Source organism: Schistocerca americana, chromosome 6, assembly GCF_021461395.2.
Source record: "Schistocerca americana isolate TAMUIC-IGC-003095 chromosome 6, iqSchAmer2.1, whole genome shotgun sequence".
NCBI lineage: Eukaryota > Metazoa > Arthropoda > Insecta > Orthoptera > Acrididae > Schistocerca > Schistocerca americana.
In genome coordinates this window covers 361002402-361024905 of record NC_060124.1, presented here as the reverse complement: position 1 = coordinate 361024905, position 22504 = coordinate 361002402, and the positions used below count along the sequence as shown (strand labels likewise).

At 39.9% G+C, this 22504-nt stretch overlaps 1 protein-coding gene across 1 annotated transcript in view; it reads right to left on the bottom strand.

Annotated features, from left to right (window-relative positions):
• Positions 1–22504, bottom strand: part of LOC124619340 (protein unc-80 homolog) — a 905779-nt gene that overhangs the window by 547023 nt on the left and 336252 nt on the right. Inside the window, exons 17-19 of the mRNA XM_047145658.1 lie at positions 21243–21434; positions 6557–6801; positions 4564–4802 (exon numbers count right to left, since the gene is read on the bottom strand). Coding sequence (XP_047001614.1) covers positions 4564–4802; positions 6557–6801; positions 21243–21434 — 676 coding nt within the window. The remainder of the gene's footprint in view (positions 1–4563; positions 4803–6556; positions 6802–21242; positions 21435–22504) is intronic.

The window sequence follows — 22504 nt, the reverse complement described above, 5'->3', positions numbered from 1 at the left end:
GGAAAAGATAACTGAGGATGTGTTAGATGATGATCAGTTTGGCTTTAGGAAAGGAAAGGCACCAGAGAGGCAATTCTGATGCTGTGGTTGATAATGGAAGCATGACTAAAGAAAAATCAAGACATGTTCACAGGATTCGTCAACCTGGCAAAAGAGTTTAACGGTGTAAAATGGTGTTTCAAATTCTGAGAAAAAAAGGGATAAGCTATAATGAAAGATGGATAATATACAAAATGTACAAGAACGAAGAGGGAACAATAAGAGTGGAAGACCAAGAATGAAATGCTCAGATTAGAAAGGATGTGAGGCAGAGATGTAGTCTTTTGCCCCTACTGTTGAATCTATACAATGAAGAAGCAGTCTGGAAATAAAAGAAATATGCAAGAGTGGAATTGAAATTCAACATGAAAGAATATCAGTGGTTAGATTTGCTGATGACATTGCTATCCTCAGTGAAAGTGAAGAATTACAGGATTGCTAAATGAAATGAACAGCCTAATGAGTACAGAATATGGATTGAGAACTAATCAGAGAAACACAAAAGTAATAAGAAGTAGCAGAAATGAGAACAGTTAGAATCTTAACATCACAACTGGTGATCATGAAGTAGATGTAGTTAAAGAGTTCTGCTACCTACTCTTCAAAATAACCTATGACAGATGGGGCAAAGAGGACATAGAAAGCAGACTAGCACTCGCGAAAAGGGCATTCCTGGCCCACAGAAGTCTACTTGTAACAAAACCAGGACTTAATTTAGAATGCAAGTCCTGAGAATGTATGTTTGGAGCACAGCATTGTATGGCAGTGAAACAAAGATTGTGGGAAAACCAGAAAAGAAGAGAATCAAAACATTTGAGATGTGGTGCTACAGAAGAATTTTGACAACTGGGTGAACGGATAAGGTAAGGAATGAGGAAGTTTTCTGGAGAACCAGTGAGGAAAAGAAGAAGGGACAGGATGGTGGGACATCTGTAGAGGCATCACACTATAACTTCCAAGGTACTAGAGGGAGCTGTACAGGGTAAAAACTAAAGAGGAAAGAGATTGGATTACATCTATCAAATAATTGAGGACATAGGTTGCAACTGCTACTCTGTGATGAAGAGGTTGACACAGGAGAGGAACTCATGGCCCAGAGGACTGTGAGAACATAAGATGTGTTTGAGATAGAGGCCCATCTCCAACACATACTGCACTTTTACAATCCCTCTCTTCTGTCCACACCACTCCTTCTCCATCCAGATCACACACTGACTTCACCTACCACCCTTTCCTCTTCTCCCTCCCCCCTGCCCTTTCCATCATGTGGCATTCTACCTCTCCATCCGTTCTTTTCAACCCTTCTCCCTTCTCTCTCCTTTCCCTTTCTCCCGCTTCACGTTCACCTTCTCCCTCCTTTTTCCTCCTCTCCCTCTTTCTACTTCTCTTTTTGTTATACCCTCTGCACTCTAATGATCTTATCATGAGGCTATGGGGTCATCTGAACAAAGAACTGCCTCTTTCCCGCTACCTCCTTCTAGTGTCCTTACCCCCTCATGAACTCCATCAACTCAGTCAGCTGCTTTCAATAATCAACAATCAATAATTAGCCTTGCTGTGAAAACAGAATAGTGCATTCAGGTGTCTATGTGGGTGTGTATGAATGTGTGTACTATTGCTAGAAAAAGGGCTAATGCTCAAAGCTAGAAAGACTGCCTTTTTCTGTTACATGTTTCTGTGCTCCACACATCAATCCGATATAGGTGAGTGACTGACTTTCCTTATTTCACATATTGCTCCATCCCAGAATTTTCATTAATGTTACACAAATTCTTACTCAAATTTGTAGCTACTCATTATTGTTGTTGTTGGGGTCTTCAGTCCTGAGACTGGTTTGATGGAGCTCTCTCTCCATGCTACTCTATCCTGTGCAAGCTTCTTCATCTCCCAGTACCTACTGCAACCTACATCCTTCTAAATCTGCTTGGTGTATTCATCTCTTGGTCTCCCTCTACAATTTTTACCCTCCACGCTGTCCTCCAATACTAAATTGGTGATCCCTTGATGCCTCAGACCATTTCCTACCAACCGATCCCTTCTTCTAGTCAAGTTGTGCCACAAACTGCTCTTCTCTCCAATCCTATTCAACACCTCCTCATTAGTTATGTGATCTACTCATCTAATCTTCAGCATTCTTCTGTAGCACCACATTTCGAAAGCTTCTATTCTCTTCTTGTTCAAACTATTTATCGTCCATGTTTCACTTCCATACATGGCTACACTCCATACAAATACTTTCAGAAACGACTTCCTGACACTTAAATCTATACTCGATGTTAACAAATTTCTCTTCTTCAGAAACGCTTTCCTTGGCACTGCCAGTCTACATTTTATATCCTCTCTACTTCAACCATCATCAGTTATTTTGCTCCCCAAATAGCAAAACTCCTTTACTACTTTAAGTGTGTCATTTCCTAATCTAATACCCTCAGCATCACCCGACTTAATTCGACTACATTCCATTATCCTCGTTTTACTTTTGTTGATGTTCATCTTATACCCTCCTTTCAAGACACTATCTATTCCATTCAACTGCTCTTCCAAGTCCTTTGCTGTCTCTGACAGAATTACAATGTCATCGGCGAACCTCAAAGTTTTTATTTCTTCTCCATGGATTTTAATACCTACTCCGAATTTTTCTTTTGTTTCCTTCACTACTTGCTCAATATACAGATTGAATAACATTGGGAAGAGGCTACAACCCTGTCTCACTCCCTTCCCAACCACTGCTTCCCTTTCATGCCCCTCAAGTCTTATAACTGCCATTTGGTTTCTATACAAATTGTAAATAGCCTTTCGCTCCCTATATTTTACCCCTGCCACCTTCAGAATTTGAAAGAGAGTATTCCAGTCAACATTGTCAAAAGCTTTCTCTAAGTCTACAAATGCTAGAAATGTAGGTTTGCCTTTCCTTAATCTAGCTTCTAAGATAAGTCGTAAGGTCAGTATTGCCTCACGTGTTCCAACATTTCTACAGAATCTACTCATTATATGATATCCAATTTGATATAAAAATTTAAATGACATGCACTTGTTGTAAAACCAATATGTAAAAAGATTTTCTGATCAACACCTTGAACATGATACATGTGCTGAAAGAAAAAGATTTATAAAGCTTTTATTTCATATCTAAGTTATTCTTTTGGTTTCATAACTCTTCTTTATTCTTCCACTTTCCCCATAAATCTACATCTCCACAAGTTCAGGAACCAAAACATCTTGACCACCTGTTTAACAGCATATTAGTCTACCTTTGGAATACAATATAGCAGCAATTCTGCATGACATGGATTTGACAAATCCTTGGTAAGTCTATGGAGTATGTAAAACTAGATGTCTATGTATGAACCGGTCACATAGTTCCCAAAAATTACAAGCTAAAGCTTTGTAGATATAGAACTGGCAATCAACAGTGTCCCACATGTGTTCCATCAAGTTCAACTCAAGTGAATTTGGTGGCCAAGACATCACCTTGAGTTCACTATCATGCTCCCCAAATTACTGTAACACAGATCTAGCCTTGTGATAAGAACAGTTATTGTACTGTAAATTGCCATCACTGCCAGGGAAGACATCAAGCACAAAGTAATGCAGATAGTTAGCAGTAATATTCATGTAATCCACAGCTATCACGGTGTCTCTGATTACTACCTAAGGTCTCATGAAAGCCCAGGTGAATGTACTTCCACAGCATAATAATGATGGCATCGGCCTGCACTTATAGTGTGATGCATGTTCTGAGCAGCTGTTTACCTAGCTGACAGCATATCAAAGCACAAATACTGTCTTGGTGTAACAGGAAAAATTATTCAAACGATGACATGTTTCCACTGATCCACAGTTTAATCTCAAAGATATGTGCTCATTGTAATCGTAACTGATGATGTTAACATGGGAATGTATATGACTCATCTCCCATGGGAACATGTATGGCTCATCTCTCACAGAGCCTCATGTTCAAAATGTACTCTGAACGGTGGGCTCTGAAACACGTATGCAAGGACAAGTATTGTACTCTGTTGGCAAGCCTCTAAAGACCGTTTTCTGTTATGAGGCATGGACATCCAACACCTTGTCATCGGCTTGGGGCTTCAACTCCCATCAATCACTTGTTGTTAATGCTCAAGACAGTAGCATATGAACACCTGAACCACAACAATCTGTCTTGTGTCAAAGTTGCTTATGTGTGGAGTTTTCATTCATATCTACACTGCTTATAAACTTTCTTTACTGCATCACAGGCCTGCAATGCCACCACCGGCATAGTGTTAGTGTTAGTGTGGCTGACTTCATTCATTCTAAGAGAATATCTGGATTTCTGTATTATCATGAAATTTTCATTTAAATTGTTAAAGGTTCAAAATAATATTTTAAAGTTCATCAACACAAATTTTAAGTTGTGTTTTTTATATCTATTATGCACTAAGGGAATGCATAAAAAAGTATTGAACTCTTTAGCTATGTTAACATGTAAGACAGTTCAATCAGGTTTAAAATAGGTAATAAGTTAGTTAAAATACTTACTGAGAGGTGACAGCAATGAACTGGGGTCAACACAGAATCCAACATATGCATGGAATAAATCAATTGTATCAGAAACAGTTTGACGACGTACAAGCTCACGCAAGAAATGAGCAAACATTTTCTGATTTATGCGGTGAAGCTTCCCTAATAATGACTGCACTTGTGAGCGAAGGAAGTCTGCTGGTGGTCCTCTTTGGCTATCTCCACAACCATGTGGGCAACCTAGGTGTTTGATGACCCTGAAAAGTTTTCACAATCAACAAACTCAAGATCTTGTTCTTTTGAGTTCCTGGTGAAGATGCCTAATAACTGCATTTACTCATACAAAACCACAGTGCAGTATTGAAGCATAATAATAAAATGATCTCTGACATAAAATACTCATCAACAGAATGTAAGAAACGTAAGTAAGTACAGAAAACAGCAAAACAGATTAGTTAATATTTCAACAATATTATGAAAAGAATAGTTGCAACTCACCAATAGCAGTGATATTGTGTCGCAGGTAGGCACAACAAAAAGACTGTCAGAAAATGAGCTTTTTGCCAACAAGGCCTCCTTCATCCATCAGAGACAGAACGCACACATACACACACACACACACACACACACACACACACACACACACACATATATATGACTGCAGTCTCTGGATGCTGAGGCCACACACTGTGAGCAGCAGTGCTTGATGGAAGATGCAACCATGTGGTAGGGGTAAGGAGGAGGTTAGGTTAGGGAGGGGGAGGGATAGCAGAATAGGTGTGGAAGATGGTAAAGTGCTGCTTGTGGGAGCACACAGGGACGAGGTGGAGGCAGGGTAGGGCAGCTGGTGAAGTCGGGAGATTTGACAGAGTGCAGGGGATGGTTAGCAGAAAAGGAGAGAGGTAAAAAGACTATGGGTGTTTTCGTGGAATAGAGGACTGTATAGTGCCACAATGGGAACAGGGATGGGGCTAGAGGGTAAGGACAAAGACTAATGACGGTTGAGGCCAGGAGGGATACAGGAATGTAGGATATATTACAGGGAGAGTTCCCACCTGTGCAACTCAGAAAAGCTGATGTTGGTGGGAAGGATCCAGATGGCACAGGCTGTAAAGCAGTCATTGAAATGAATGAATAGCCAGTCTGAAAATATGGACATTTTTGATTTGGCTTTATAGCCAGCATTACTGGTACTGAATGAAACATCATTTTATTAGTGCACCTATTCTTGCATTTTCATGGCAAAGGGCAGCACTAAATAAATAATGCCAGTTGAAGTGTTGAGCATTAGGAATAGCTATATGTGTAGTACCTGGCTACAGAGGAAGTGGCTACAGGGGCATCACGCTGAAAGGAGATCACTTCAAAAACAGGGTGAAGGTGTGTAGAGGACACTAAATGTGAGAATGAGTTTACAGAAGATATTAATATCCTGTGGGATGGAGACAAATATGAAGCTCATGGTACGAATAACATATAAAAAGAACAGAGGCCAATAAAAAGATAGAAGAACAGGTATTGGAGAGAAATGAAAATTGATGATGGTAAGATTTTAAAAAGGGCAGTGTAGATGGGCAAGTTACCCATTTGTGTAAGTCAGAGAAGCTGGATTTGGAAGGAGAATGTGTTTAAGTGAAGAGTAAAAGGAACTAGACCACACTGGCAGTGGAAAAGTGAAACATGTGGGCATGACTACTAACAAATGGCTGTTTTCCAATTTCTTTGTTCCCTCTTACATCCTTAGTATTTCCTTACCCTGCAACCATACTTCAGTTATGTTTATATATTTATGCGAGTAAATCTGTTTTTCATATTATTATTTTATTACATGTTTACATGACACAGTTCAGAGATGAAAGTGAGCATTCAACCCAATATTCACATGAATTAGTGTGTGGAATTGCCCAAAATTCAAACACAGTCTGTGTTTGGATTTTGAGCAGTACAAATACAATCTACAGTGAAATAACATCTCATAGATGTATAAAAATGTTTTTATTTCAACCTTTACCTTGTAATGCTACTCATAGCCATTGTGTGAGGTGACAATGGTTTTATGCCAGATGGTCCTGCCTCTGTTGCTTTCACTTCATGAGCCACATTACTACTAGTTCCTGTCACTTTTTCTTTTCCTGATCCTTTTTCACATTCTTTCAGCACTCCAAGTTCTATCAGAAGCTCTAACAGGTTGAGAATCACTTCACATACACGAAGAGTGCAACATACATTATCTCGCATTGCAGCACAGTGAACTGCCTGTGTGTTAAAAAAATACATATACAAGTTAGATAAACAATTATCTGCTTTTTATTAAATAAGATTACATTCATCACTCATTTGATACGCCTAATAGTGAGGATGTACTCATACATGTGAAACAAGTAAGAAAAGATAGTATAGCAATGAAAATGATGAATTTTTGAAAATATAAGTATGGAGAAACAAAAAATCTACTCACCAAGTGGGGGCAGGAGAACACGCGTATAAGAAAGTATTACAATTAACTAACTTTTGGAGCCAGCAGCTCCTTCTACTGGCAGATGGGCTGAAGCAGAAGACTTTAATCTTTCCTTCTCATCCCGTGTGGTGAGTCTCCCCTAACCCAGGGTTGTCGCTGACTTTTCCAAACTCTACCCCTTTTCCTAAACCACACCTGTCCCCTGTCCTTTTCCTTCACCCATCTTCCTTACCCTTCAACCCTTGTGCCAGAAGAAGGAGCCACTGGCTCCAAAAGCTAGCAAATTGTAATATTTTTAATGTATGCTTTGTCCTGCTGCTGGTGAGTAGATTTTGTAGTATCTGTTACTTAAATGATAGTATAGGACACATATATTACACAATAATGAGGACAAATGACCAGTCACATGCAGGTAAGAGGTTTGTGGCACAGAGTAACCACCAGGCTGAAGCCTGTCAGTGCACAGGAAATGTGCATGCTAACAAGAGGAGGGTAAGATGTGTAAAACAAGGAAATGGTGCAGGAGTAATGGGAGACAAGAGAAGAGTTGACAGGTGATTCTCACATGCAGCAGCACAGTGAGATAAGATAACAATGATGAAACTGAGCAGTGTTGCATGAGACAGACAAAGGAAGTGGGGGTAGAAATAGACAGAGAAATGTCAGAAAAAGATGGATAGAGGGCCTGGGCAATGGAGAAATGATATGGAGAATCGTGTTAGAGGAAAGAATGACAGAAGGATTTGGGAAAGCGGCTGTTGACAAAGATGACTAGCAGAGATTTTGGCTATGGGACAACAAGAATGTGTGATATGATGGAGGAACAATTTCCATCTTCTATTTTGGGTGGTTGGGTTTGCAATTAGTCACTGCCATTCTTGCAGATAGATGACTGATTAATCTCCAGATCACAGTGGCTACAAGTATGTTTTTGTCACATGAAGAATGACACAGGGAACTTGTTTCTGAAATAGTTGGATAGGATACTGTTGTATGTAAAAACTTGTAAAATTACTGGCCCATTTCAGTAATTCCTACTTTTCACTTCAGATACACCATATACAGATGCCAACGCTATAGGGAGGCATTTTTCAATGTCTTGTGGATGAAAATGTCAAAATAAAGGCACTGCTGGTAATAACTAAGTTTGGTGTGAACTGAAATTTTTTATGGAATCATCTGAGAATGTAAGGGGTCAACTGCCCCTTATGTATTGAGAACAATATATTTTTGCCTTACGCAGGTCACAATAGGTACTATCGATAGTCGAGTGTCCGGCACATCAGAGGGTACTCAGTGTTGTGACTCAGAGCAAGTAAGCTGTTGGCGGCTAAGCGAGCAGGGCGGATTTCAGCAGGATGGCCAACCGCGTTTGCAATTGTTTAACGGCCATGTGTGTCACCCAAAGCCATGGGCCTGACCTCCAGCAAATATGTAAATCGTGTTAATCAAATGATTTGTCTGATGTTTTTAAGCGTTCATTTGTGCACCATAATTGTGCGACAACCACAACAGACACCCAAAATTTGGATTGCCATGAGGATTGTGTATTCAGTGCCACATGAAGAATATTGGCATGTGGCAACATTATTAGGTGACCTGTGATGAGTTAACCATTATTACTTTGTCAGAGAAAGGGAGTAACTCCCTCATTCGTACTATTTAGACAAAAGATATAGAACATTAAGAACAAACTATGTACTGATTGTTGCTACCTGACATCCTAATTAGCTCTGTTGGATTTGATACGAAACAATTCCCATGCAAATATTAACTGATCAGCCTTTATCAGTTGCACATGATCGAAATATTTTTAAACTGTTAAGCTACAATCCACTAGTCAATAACAGTGGGATCAATAGGAAGAGTTTCATCATGGCATTCCATGAAAGGGCGTTGTGCAATTTTCAGACAGACAATAAGAGAAGGAGAATAACAACAAATGGTTTAATCGTGCTTATCGCGAAAGAACATTGGCAGTGATGATGAAGTTTGGTCTGTGGGGCACACAACTGCATGGTCATCAGCACCCGTACAAATTCCCAACTTTTACATAATCTAATTTGTTCACAATCCAATTGAGCCTCTATCATGAATGATGATGATGATGATTTGTTGAGGAAAACACAAACACCCAGTACACAGGCAGAGAAAAATCCCCAACTCAGCCGGGAATCGAACCTGGCACCCAGTGATCCTGAGGCAGCGTCGCTAGCCACTAGACCACAAGCTGCAGACACACTGGCAATATTAAGACAATAAGAAAAAGTTCAAATGGTACTGAAAACTTCACATTATGAAAAATTGTGTGAAAAACAATGTTGTGAAAATCTGTCTAAGAATCTTTGAACAATGTATTATGACATAACTGCAAAAATGCAGGATAACAGAACATAATAATACTTATAATTAAAAGTAATTGACAGTATCAGATGACAGGGACAGTGTTAATAAACTGTATCGTGGAGTACTAGCAAGGAAATTATTGCGAAAAACAGTGCAAAGTGAATATTAACGAGAGACATCGGTAGACATTATTGTGATGTAACTGATCGCATATTCATTATGAGCCCGTCAGAGAAGTGTTGTACTGTGACCTTACGCATGAAACTGGCTTTAAACCATATTAAAATCTTGTAAATTGATGTGGACCCATAAACTAATATGTAGGCAATAATGCTAGTGGCCAATGTTATTGTTGAGTGACGTCACACAGACGAGCTCAGCAGCCCTGTCAAAGAATGTCAGTCAGGAAGTAATTCAACACAGCACCAGTTCCAGCCGCATGAGAGTTTCGACGGCATAGACAAGATACACCAAGAAGCGAACAACACGCTGCCGAGGCTGGCATCTAATGGTGAAGCTATGAAGTATCCTGGCCATCGATCAGCGAACTTCAATGACCATGACTACATGCACCGTGCCAGGCAGCCTGTGACAGCAATGCATCGGCCAACAGTCACCGCACGGAATGAGCCAACAGCAGCAGCAGCGACATGACTAGTAGCGCGACTGGACTACCAGTAAACATTATGCGCACCAAACAAATTCTGCGGCGAGCGTTGTGTTATGTGGTTTTAGATTAGATTAGATTTACTTTCATTCCAATTGATCCGTAGTGAGGAGGTCCTCCAGGATGTGGAACATGTCAGAAAAACAACAATACATGACAAATATTTAAACTAAAACAAATAAGCTAATGTACCATTCCACAGGTCCCAAGTGGAATGATCGTCATTTTTTAATGAACACTAAGAGTCATTTTACAAATACTATTGCACTGAATTTAAAATAAAAAAGTTTTATATTTATTTATAAGGTAAGAAACATGTAATACAACTACTGTAATACTTATTTACAATGAACACATTACTGCACTGAAATGGTGCAGAAGTTAGATTATACTTACACACACACACACACACACACACACACACACAAATTTCCAGTGAACACATTACTGCACTGAAATTGTGCAGAAGTTATGTTGTACTTATATACAAATCAGTTGGTTTTCCTCAGAAATTCATCAATGGAGTAGAAGGAGTTGGCCACCAATAAATCCTTTAGGCTTCTCTTAAACTGAATTTCACTGGTTGTTAAGCTTTTTATGGCTGCTGGCAAGTTATTGAAAATGTGTGTTCCTGAATAATGCACACCTTTTTGTACAAGACTAAGTGACTTTAAATCCTTGTGAAGATTATTCTTATTTCTAGTATTGATTCCATGAATTGAGCTGTTGGTTTGAAAAAGTGATATATTTTTAATGACAAATTTCATTAAGGAATAAATATATTGGGAAGCTGTAGTTAGTATCCCTAGTTCCCTAAACAGGCTTCTGCAGGATGTTCTTGAGTTCACACCACATATAATTCTTACTGCACGTTTTTGTGCCCGGAAAACTTTAGCTTGGCTTGATGAATTACCCCAGAAAATAATCCCATATGACATTATGGAATGATGGATGGTGAGTGAAGACAACTTGCCAGTGCAATAATAATTTATATTACACTATCTGCAGAGTATATAACTAACTTTAATCACATTTTGTAATGCTACAAGAATTATACAGTAATTTTTCCTTCAATTTCGGAATTTTATGGCTCTGCAGTAGTGTGTCTATCTATGCTATTTTTGTTTTTTTACATTTTCACCAGCAAGGCAGTGGCGAATAGATTTTAAGACTTATGTTGCAGCATTAACTGTTGATTACAGATTTTATAGTATTAACTGGTGATATTGGTGTATTTTTGATGCTTTGGTGTGAGGTGATGAATATTACCATTTGTGTTTAATTCATGTAAGTTGGTGAGGCTTTAAAAAAAAATAAAAATAAAAAATAAAAAATTGTGTGAATAGGTATGTTTCTGTTTTAAGCTAGTTGAAGTACTGTTGTCATAATTTTGTTTAAATTGTCCGGTGGAAACCAAGCAGGAGATTCTGGAGGTAAAAGCTGAGAAGAAGAAGATAGGGCAGGAGAAGAGAGGTGATTCAGGAATCAGTTACTGTGGACTGTCAATAGAAAGCCCATTAACACATCCCACCAATTACCTCGAGACACCAATTAAACCCGGGAGTAGTAAATCAAGCATTGTAGGGGGAGGACAGCAAGACATGCTATTGGTGATATTAAAAAAGACTGATGCTGCAATTGAAGCCACCAATAAGGAAATCAGAGCCACCAAGCAGGACATGGAGGAAACGAAGCATGAAATCAAGGAAGACAATAAAACAACCAAAGAAAAGATTGAAGGCAAAATTGAAGCCACCAACAAGGAAATCAAAACCACCAATCAGAAAATCGAGGAATCCAATAGAATAACCCAAGAAAAGATTGACATCATCAATGAAAAGATTCCGATGACATCATGAGAAAAGAAAATTTGAATAGAGAATTACAGGATTATAAGGAAGAGGTGAGAAAATCTGCGAGGAAAGAGAAGGCAGATTCTAGAAGAACATAAACCTGTTCTAAGAAGATACAAAGAAGATGGGAGAGGAGATAACCGGGAAAGCCCAAGAAGAGGTTCAAGAAGTTCAGGAAGAATTATGGATAAGGATGGAAGAGATAATGCAGAAGTAACAACAATGTGAAGTAGCTATTAAGGGACTAGGCAACAAACAGACTGAATAATCTCAAAATATACAAAATGCAATAGCAGTGCAGGTGGAAGAAGATAATAGGCGGACTGCACAGGATACTCAACGTTTACAACCCAAAATCCAAGAATTAGAAACAAAAACTGAAGAGACTGACAGAAATACAGGTAATGCAACACTAGCTATAGGGGAAGATAAAGTACTAACATTAATGAGTGGTGATAATGGGCATCCGTGAGCTCATGTGAGACAAAAATATAAGGCAAAGGGATCAAAGCACCTGACGATTTTTGCGAGAAGACTGAGAGGTATTTTTCCAACACATTTTTGAGGCAAAGATAAAATTCAATTTGTGATAGATAGAATGGAAAGTGAAGCTTTTACAAGAAGAGTGAAGAAGGAAGACAAAGTTAGTAGTTACGAGCTGTCTGTCTAAAGAAGTACTGATCAAAGAGTAATCAATGTGCAATATTGGAAAACCTGCTACATTGCAAGTCTCTTAATAATTGGAAAGGTACCTTGAGAGAATTTGCTAAGCATTTATGAGAACTGAATGAAACTTCAGAGCAACCCTTAAATGATGAGATAATGATTTCTGCAATTAAGAGAAGAAACTTTGTCTGGAAGCCTGATTAAAGATAGAGAAGCCCTAACAGAGATATTGGTGCAATTGTAATCTACACGTGGACAAGAGAATAGTCAAGCAGGTGAGTAGGACCAAAGAGAAGAGCATTGCCAATGGAATCAGTTTGAGAATCAATCGTTCAATCGAGGAAGAGGTAGCAGTAGGTACTGTTGACAGTGGACCTGTTCGATCCCTTGCCTGTGCCAAAAGGAAATTACATCTAAATTGTAGTTGCAGAAGAATTAGTCGAGCGCTCCGTGCACCAGAGGGTAGTCAGTGTTGTTGGCTAAGTGAACAGGGCAGATTTTGACAACTGTTTAATGGCCATATGTGTCATCCAAAGCCGTGGGCTTGACCTCCAGCAAATACGGTAATGGTGTTAACTGAATGATTTGTTTGATGTTCATTTATGCACCATGATTGTGTGACAACCGAGCCGGACACCCACAATTTGAACTGAAGTGAGGATTGTGTGTACAATGACACATGAAGAAAATTGGCATGCGACAGCATTAATAGGCGACCTGTGATGATTTAACTGTTATTACTTTGGGAGTAACTGCCTCATTTGTGCTGTTTAGACAAAAGATATAGAACATTAAGAACAAACTATGTACCAATTATTGCTACCTGACATCGTAATTACCTTTATTGGATTTGATATGAAACAACTCCCATGCAAATATTATCCGATCAGCCTTTATCAGTTGCACACGATCAAACTATTTTTAAACTGTTAGGCTACCATCCATCCACTAGTCAATAATGGTGGGTTTAATAGGGAGTGTTCCAAAAGGTACAGTTCAGTGCCATAACTTCATGAGTTGAGGAGGACCAAGTAAAACTGCTTTTGGAGGGTATGTTAAAGTTCTGGAGGAAAAAGTGGAGGCGACCTATCAGATTGTTTCAATAGTAAGATTGCCAGCAATGTATACACCAAGAAAGGGGTTTAATAGATATAGGATGATTTTTTTTTCACTGTGCACAAAGTATATGAACTGATTGATGAGAGGATATGGAACAAAAAATGTCTAGTGAAATTATGTCTGGAAATGCATGGTTTCCATGTTTGAGACCTTTTATTAAGTCATACATTGTTACAGAGTCTGCGGTCTAACATGCACTGTACCATGCAGCCACAGTTACAGCACACATTGAAAATGGTTTCCATGGGCCTCAAAGCAAGCATGTACGCATTTTAGAATATTCTGTCTCACACTTTCACATCGAACAGGCTGCATCCAAACAGTGTCAAAGGCAGCATGAATACACTGCTCCATTGTCTCCACATCTGGAATGGGCTTTGCATACACAACACTTCTGAGATGGTCTCATAACCAGAAATCACACAGATTGAGTTCCAGTGAACAAGCAGGCCATGCAACTGGACCTCCTCATTTGACCCATTGACTAGGGAAGACACGATTGAGATGTGTCCAAACATTAACGGTGAAGTGGGCTGGAGTGCCAACATATAGCAGTCACATAATGCTTCTAATTATCAATGACACTTCTTGCTGCAGGGAAAGCAAAGTCATCCACAAGAAATGCCGAAAGTTCTGGCCTGTTAGGTGACATATAAGAAACACTGATCCCAAAATATGGTCACCAATTGTCCTGGCCCATACATTACGACTGCATTGATGCTGATAATATGCTGTCTGCATTGTATGTATTGAATTGTATGTTAACCGGGGACCTAGAAATGACAGAGAGGCTCCATCCCCGCTGCCGTCGCAGTGGTCCACAACCCCACGATGACTACCGCAGTCCACTTCACCCCTCCGCTGCCTTACACCAAACCCAGGGTTATTGTGCGGTCCGGCCCCCGGTGGACCCCCCAGGGAATGTCTCACACCAGACGAGTGTAACCCCTATGTTTGCATGCTAGAGTAATGGTGGTGTACGCATATGTGGAGAACTTGTTTGCGCAGCAATCGCCGACATAGTGTAACTGAGGCGGAATTAGGGGAACCAGCCCACATTCGCCAAGGCAGATGGAAAACCACCTAAAAACCATCCACAGACTGGCCAGTTCACCGGACCTCGACACAAATCCGACGGGCGGATTCGAGCCGGGGACCAGGTGCTCCTTCCTGCCCGGAAAGACGTGCGTTAGACCGCACGGCCAACCGGGCGGGCTGCTGTCTGCATACTATCCCACATATGACTGTTATGAAAGTTGAAGATACCACTCTGTGTAAAGGTGGCCTCATCTGTGAATAGGATGGATGACACAAATACTGGAATCATGGTTGCCTGGTGAAGAAACCAGTGACAAGACTGCTCCTGACATGGAAAGTCTATCACTAGTAAGCCCTGCACATGCTGTAAGTGATAATGGTAGAAACATTTGTCATGGAGAATGTTCCACACAGTCATCTGATGTACCCTGTACTGGCAGACCAACTGCCTGGTACTGACATGGCGGTCGCCGTCCACAGTATTAATAGCATTTTCCTCCAAGTCTGGTTTCCGAACATTTCGGGCACATTCTTCATAATTTTATGCTTCCTTAAATGACCCTCTCTCAGACAAATAGCGAAATACTGTTGCAAACATTGAATGGTGTGGTTTTGACGGCGGGGACAGGTTTCCTCATACAACCTTGCTGTCTGCCATCCGTTTCCATTTGCCTTTCTGTAAATAAACACCTTGTCGGCAAGCTCTTAATTAGAATATCGAACCATTGTGTACAACACCATGTCACATCCACTACAAGGTGAGTCAGCAAGAGAGGTGAACTAGACACAACATTACCAATTGCTGTGGCAGGAGAGGGCACTAGGGCATGACGTATGAGGAACAGTACCACCCTCTAGGAGGAAACCATGCATACTGTAACTGTGTGTGTGTGTGTGTGTGTGTGTTGGGGTTTATGGGCGCTCAACATCGAGGTCATCAGCGCCCTGACACACAGTAAAAGGAACGAATGTGGAGAGACCTAATAAAACTGAAAAACACACTCAATACTGGAACTGTGGCTGCATGGTACATCACTTATTACGCCGCAATCTATGTAACAAAGTATGACTGAATAAATGGTTTCCAGCACGGAAACCATGCATTTCTGGACATAAATTCATTAGTCCTTTTTGTTCCATAAATTCATTAGACCTTTTTGTTCTCTATCCTCTCATTGATGAACCCACTGAGTTTGTTCACAGTGGAAAAAAATCACCCTGTATACAACTGCAGTAAGTGGCTTATAGATGTGTTGATACAAATAGTGTTCATGTCATTTCTTATGATCTGCTGGTGGAATTGGTCCTCAAAGGAGAATTAATTATGGATTAAATTATGGTTGGCAAGTGCCCGCCCAGCTAACCACTTGGTACAATGTGCTGCTTCCCGAGCGGGAAGGTGTACCTGTCCCCAGCACGAATCCGCCCGGTGAATTAGTATCAAGGTCCGGTGTGCTGGACAGGCAGTGGATGATTATTAAGGTGGCTTTCCATCTGCCTCAGAAAATGCAGGCTGGTTCCCCTCATTTACACTACGTCAGCGATTGCTGCACAAACAATGTCTCCACATACATGTACACCATAATTTCTCTACCATGCAAACATCTGGAGTTACACTCATCTGGTATGAGATGTTCCCATGGGGGTCAACTGGGGGCCAAGACACACAATAACCCAGGGTTAGGTGTGGGGTGGAGGTGAGGTGGGTAGAGTGCTGTGGCCTGTTGTGGGGTTGTGAACCACTGAGGGCTACAGTGCGTCGAAGCCTCTCCGTCGTTTGTAGGTCCCCAGTTCAATACACACAATACACAATGGTTGGCAAAAAGGTTTACAGGTCTTAAAAGCCACAGTGACATCCAAGGACTCTGTTGGTAGTAAGACAGGAATAGTGGACATGGAATGAGGGAGATGATTAGTGCCTTGGTCATAGGAATGGAGACTGCATGCAACTAGTAAGATACATTGGTAATGAAGGTAGTGATTTTAAACTGGAAACTTTGTGACCACTCAGAACGGGTGAACCAGATGCAAGACCTGTGGAGTAAGATTTTTCGAGTTTTGGGTGGAGTTGATAAGTAGGTAAACAGCGGGATTGTTAGTGTGGAGAGGAAGATGGATTCAGATGGGAGGTATTTGGATAAACCTAATGTTCCGAGGAGCTTTTTGTCGTCATGTTGGGCATCTGAGATTGGTTCCCACTAGTAAAGTTTGAAAGCTGATGTGTCAGTTGACAGTAGCCTTAGCCAGATAATCAGTGGACTCTGTGACGGTGGGGGTACACCTATTGTCTGTAGAAAGAATGATACGACCAGGATGTTTTTAAAATTAGGTTCATCAGATACTGTTGAAAAACTTCTCCTAGTTGTCTTAATTTCAAGGATTAAAATGACTGTGACAGACCAAAACTACACTGCTTGTGATAATTACAGTTTTGTAAATGGTGGATGTGACAGGACATCCTACAAAACAGAACTATATGCTTTCTCTGAAAGGTACTTAGAACAGATTGTTTGGAGGCATTATGAAAATATATTAGATCTAATGGCAATAAATAGGTCTAGCCTCATTGAGGACTTCTACTCTAAAATTGGTATCAGTGACATCTCTCCTTGGCCCCACTTGATTTTCATGAGTTTCTAAAACTTAAGGAACACTTTTGAGGACTTCACTTCAATAGTGATGAAGTGGGGCAAGCATGGGTGAGGTTATGGCTCCATCAACAAAGTCAAACATTCTACAGTGATTGTATGAGTAAACTGGTCTCTCGTCAGGAGAAATGTATTTGCAGGAAGAGTGACCATGTTGGGAAATAAATAGGTAGACATGAAGAATAAAGTGAAGAATATTCATGAAGTCGGTTTTATTTAAAAAAAGCTTTAAGAGTTTTCACTTAAAAATTCATTACTTTTCAGCTTGTCCTCATATGTATTGGTGTGCAAAGGTTTCATCTAATGTTATCTGTTAGTTCTGGGATTCAGTCTGTTGGTTACTGTCAGGACCCAATTACACATTAAGTTCACCCCTGAGGCCACGTCTTTATTAAACAATTTTGAGTGCACGGGGGCCAGTTCTGGGCCCTCTGTTGCTCTCCTTGCATGTCTATGACATCTCACCTTTACCGTTCCATCATAAAGGTGCCAGAGCAAAATATATGAATACTGCAACCGTCCAGATGAATGACAATCTGTCTTCTTGTTCACATGGGCACAAAATCTGTGACTAAAACTAAACACAAATAATTTAAGTATCTCAGTACACATTAATTAGTCCTCATTTATGTGATTGATAGTCCCCTTTTCATGTTGACAGTACCGTGGTGCTATACTAGAAAACTGTGAAGATTAGGGATGCAACTTTAGATAAAAATCTCAACCGGACACAAAACTCTATCCTACATGAGGAAGACCTCTGCTAGTTTCAACACTCTCTAGGAATAAAGAAATGTATTTTCACAGAAATGGAAGCTTGTGCAGTTATTCGTTTTTGGGAATCCAATCCAACATGGAATAAGTAGTAAACATTTTAGACAGTTACAGCTAACAGTAAATGGTGGTGTGTTTTAGCCACTTGTTTGATTCTCTCAGTGCCTCATACACCTAATTAGGATGTAGTCAGACTAGCTACATGACTTCCACACAATGTGTCAACTTCATTGGGTTCTCAGTGTGGATTCCATAAGTACCTCACATCATGCATGTAGTTAACAGTCATCTCTTCACAGTTTCAATATAAGATCTCGCTTGCTTACTATTCTAGCTGAGGCCATCTATGAAACAAAAATGCCTCAAACTTCTTCCTATTTGTTGCTATCCACATATGGACATCTACCTTGAACCGTATTTACAGTTCAATACCCTTCTGCATTTCAGAAAAATGCTTCAGGTCTTTCGTTAGTCATCCTCATATTTTTGCCCAAAACTTAATATGTATGGCCACTTTACTCCATCAAACAAAATAGCAAATGCTGGCATATTACTCTTCCTCTCCCAGCACTGCTACATTATAGCCCACACTATAAATCTACCTGTTATTCTACTATGCACAAACAAATTAACTTTTTCTCTTGATTATAGCTGTTCCAGTTTTTACTATTTCTGGCATAAACATTTCTCAGAGTAAGGTGCCTACACCAAATGTAAGACCTCTTATAACATATGTTTCAATAAATGCAAAGAAACATTATGTAAAATGCCTAGTTATGTATAAGAAAGGGCTTTGTGATCCTAATATTGCCAGGATAAATCAGAAATGAACAACAGAGCAACCTTTACAAAGGCACACCAAATGCTGCAGGAAGCCTACAGTTAGGAGTGCTTTCGCCATACTCAGTGTTATGAATGGCTCACAATGTTTTAAAATGGCCAGACAGACATTAAAGATGACCTTCATTCAGGACATCCTTCGACGTCTACCGATGACACTCATGTCAGGAATGTCAACGAAATTGTGCATGCCAATCATAGATTGACTGTCTGAGAGATTGCAGAAGAAAGTAACATTTCAATTGGATCATGTCATGAAATCCAGTCACATCAACTTGGAATGCATTGTGTTGCAGCCAAGTTCGTCCCACAGCTCATGAGTCAAGACTAGAAAGACCTTTGGCTTGCAATCTGTGAAGAGCTTTGTATCACACAAATGAAAACAAGATGTTCCTTAAGAGAATCGTAACTAGTGATGCGATATGGGTCTATAGCTACCACACTGAGATCAATGTTCAGTCTTCTCAATGGATCGGGAAAGGTTTTTCACAACTAGAAAACTAGGTCAGGACAAATGTCAAAGCCATTCTGATAGTTTTCTTTTTTTGACTTTGAAGGATTAGTTCATCATGAATTTGTGCCACAGGGACAAACTGTTAATCGATGGTACTATCAGGATGTGTTGCAATGCCTGTGAGAAAATGTGAGGAGGAAATGGTTTGAAATGTGGTGACACAATTCATGGTTCTTGCATCACGATAATGCATCCACGCACTCATCCCTGTTGCTGCATGACTATGGCACAAAAAACAAAATCAATGTGCTGCCTCATCCTATGACCTCTCCAGACCTTGCCCCTTGCCAAATTTTTTGTTATTTACAAAGTTGAAAACTCCACTGAAAGGATGAAGATTTCCAATGATAGATGAGAAAAAAGTTTCGCAGATGGTACTTCAAGTGATACAGCAAGAGGCACACCAAGACTGCATCTGGAAGTGGAAGTGGCATTGAGAACACCAAGACTGCATCTGGAAGTGGAAGTGGCATTGAAAAAAGGAAATGAGCATTTGGTGTCATTGGCCAGGAGGCCGCTTACGGGGTAGATCAGGCCGCCTTGGTGATTGGAAGTGTTGTAAAAATTGTGGAAGAGGGTATTTTGAAGGAGACCATGCACAATAAGTAAAAGTTAGATGTAGAAAAAATTTGTGGACAAAAGTCCAGAATTTTTTGAACAGACCTTATACATACAGTTTAACTGAACACGTGATCAAGGTTAAGCATAGGCATACAAGAACACTCAGTGGTTTATTTCTACCTCTAGATGCTTCCAAATATCAGAACTGCATATCTTCTCACCCAATTTATATGCTAAACATCTTGTTATTGTTAGTCAATATAATTCAGCTAGTTACTTTCTTTCAGGAAGGGATATGAGGTCATTTGGGAAGACTACAGACATTCATGTTGTCCACAATGTTCAGTTGGAGGACAGTCATTTTATATCTGTTTTTGAAGTTCAACTAGACGATACCATATGTGTTTACAATACAAGAAAAGAAAATGGGCATTATTGGGGGGCTTACATATTACTCCATTTATTTAGTACTGTATGGTTTGGAATGTGCTGTCAGTAGCCATGTTATTGCTGGATTAGCTCTCAGAGCTGGATGAATCCACACCCTGTCCTCATGGTCAGTGCTGTGTTAAGGTGAACAGATAATCAGTACATACTAATGTTATAGGGCTCAAGTGGATGTAACTACAAGCTAAGCCTTTAGTTACATTTAACTGTCAATACTTACCAAATATGTGACTTATGCTCTAAAGAACATTGTGATACATAAAAACAACCAACAAAAAGAAAAAGGTCAAAGAAAAATGTTTTTGAAATAGGAGAATACACTCAAAAGCAAAAGTACACTAAACTACCACACAAAATACTTCATTATTTGTATCACCAATCAGTACCAAGCATAAAGGTTTGTGTAAGATTGGTGTAGTTACCATCTGTTGTTAAAGCCTTAGTTTCATATTGAATGATATCTTAAAACTGTGAAAACTAATGGACCTACAGATGAATACAACAGCAATAGTTGCAATTTATCTGTATGATGATAGGTCAAATCACCATGTCCCACTATGGAGAAACTGATTACTGGTTTGCAGAACAAAGCAAGAATAGGCATGTTTCCCTTCATGATCTGTCAACAAATAAATCAGTTACAACTGGAGCTGTTGTGTTTATCATTGTTAGTTTAAAGTTTCAGACTCAATTGCCACTTTTCTAGTATGGAGAAACTTATGGTCAGAAATAATCTCTGGCATGGTTCCAAATATGTACAAATTACCTGTAAGACTACTCGGTAGTCTATGTTTCCTTCTTTTGTGATATAACATGCAGATCCTTGAGCCTCAGGAACTTCCTCACCAGCATAGGTTATATTTGAATCTGTCTGAGAACGAGTTAGACTTGGTTTACGTTCTTGGTTCAACAAACTTCCTTGCAAGCTTATAGCATCAAGCTGACTGTCAACAGAACCCTGTTTGAATGATACAAAAATGTTCTCTGTAACATACTTATATTACAAAGACAATTAACTGGTACACAAATGTAAAGCCCACATCCAGAATTTAACATTTATTTTCTGTATCTTCTAGCACAGTTATAATAAAGAGGGATGGATTGCTTAAAATTATGCACAAGTTGGGGCAAATAAAAGGGGTGTGGATGAGTGGAAATGATTGGACATGAAGGTATACATATAACCACACCCCGACACATACACCACGTGTACACCCACCATGTGATTCAAACCGATCTGGGCTGTGTCAGTGTAACTGGAGCAGTGCAAAGGGGATGATGGTACTCACAGTGGTGTAGTGGGCATTTGTTGTGGAGAGTTACATGACAACAAAGTTGTGGAAACTGTGTGGTCAGTTGTTTGCTGAGAAGTTTAATGATGTCAATGTGCCAGCAAAGAATGCCATGCAATGCTTACTCTGAAAATGGCATCAGACAGGATCTGTTTTGAACAAGTCAAAAAACATTTCGAAACATGCCCGCACAGCAGGAAATGTGGCTGCTGTTAACCAGAAAATGCTTCAGAGTCCTACCAAATCAACTCGATGCCTGTTGCAAGAAACTAGTATATCACTCCAATTATGCGAATAAATACTCAACCTGGACCAGCACATGCAACCCTATCATGTGTCTGTCGTTCATGCATTAAAATCAGCAGATGCTCCTCAGTGTCTCCAATTTTGTGAGTGGTTGTTTACTGAGATAACAATGAATGGCTCGAACATGGATATGTTATTTATGTTGAATGAAGTCTGGTTTTACCTGAGTGGATACGTCAACTCACAGAATCACCTGTTCTCAAGAGCAGTATAACTTCCACAAAACACTATTGCGTGATAAGAAGGTTGGAGTTTGATTTGCAGTGTCTACACTCTGCATTATTGGTCCCATCTTTTTCCATCATGTACTGACTGACACTGCCAACATTTTGAAACCATCTGTGGCTGCATTAACAGAGGAGGAAAAGACCTACAGTTACTTCCAACAGGATGGAGCAACCGCCCATACTGTTGGCCAAACCTTCGAGCA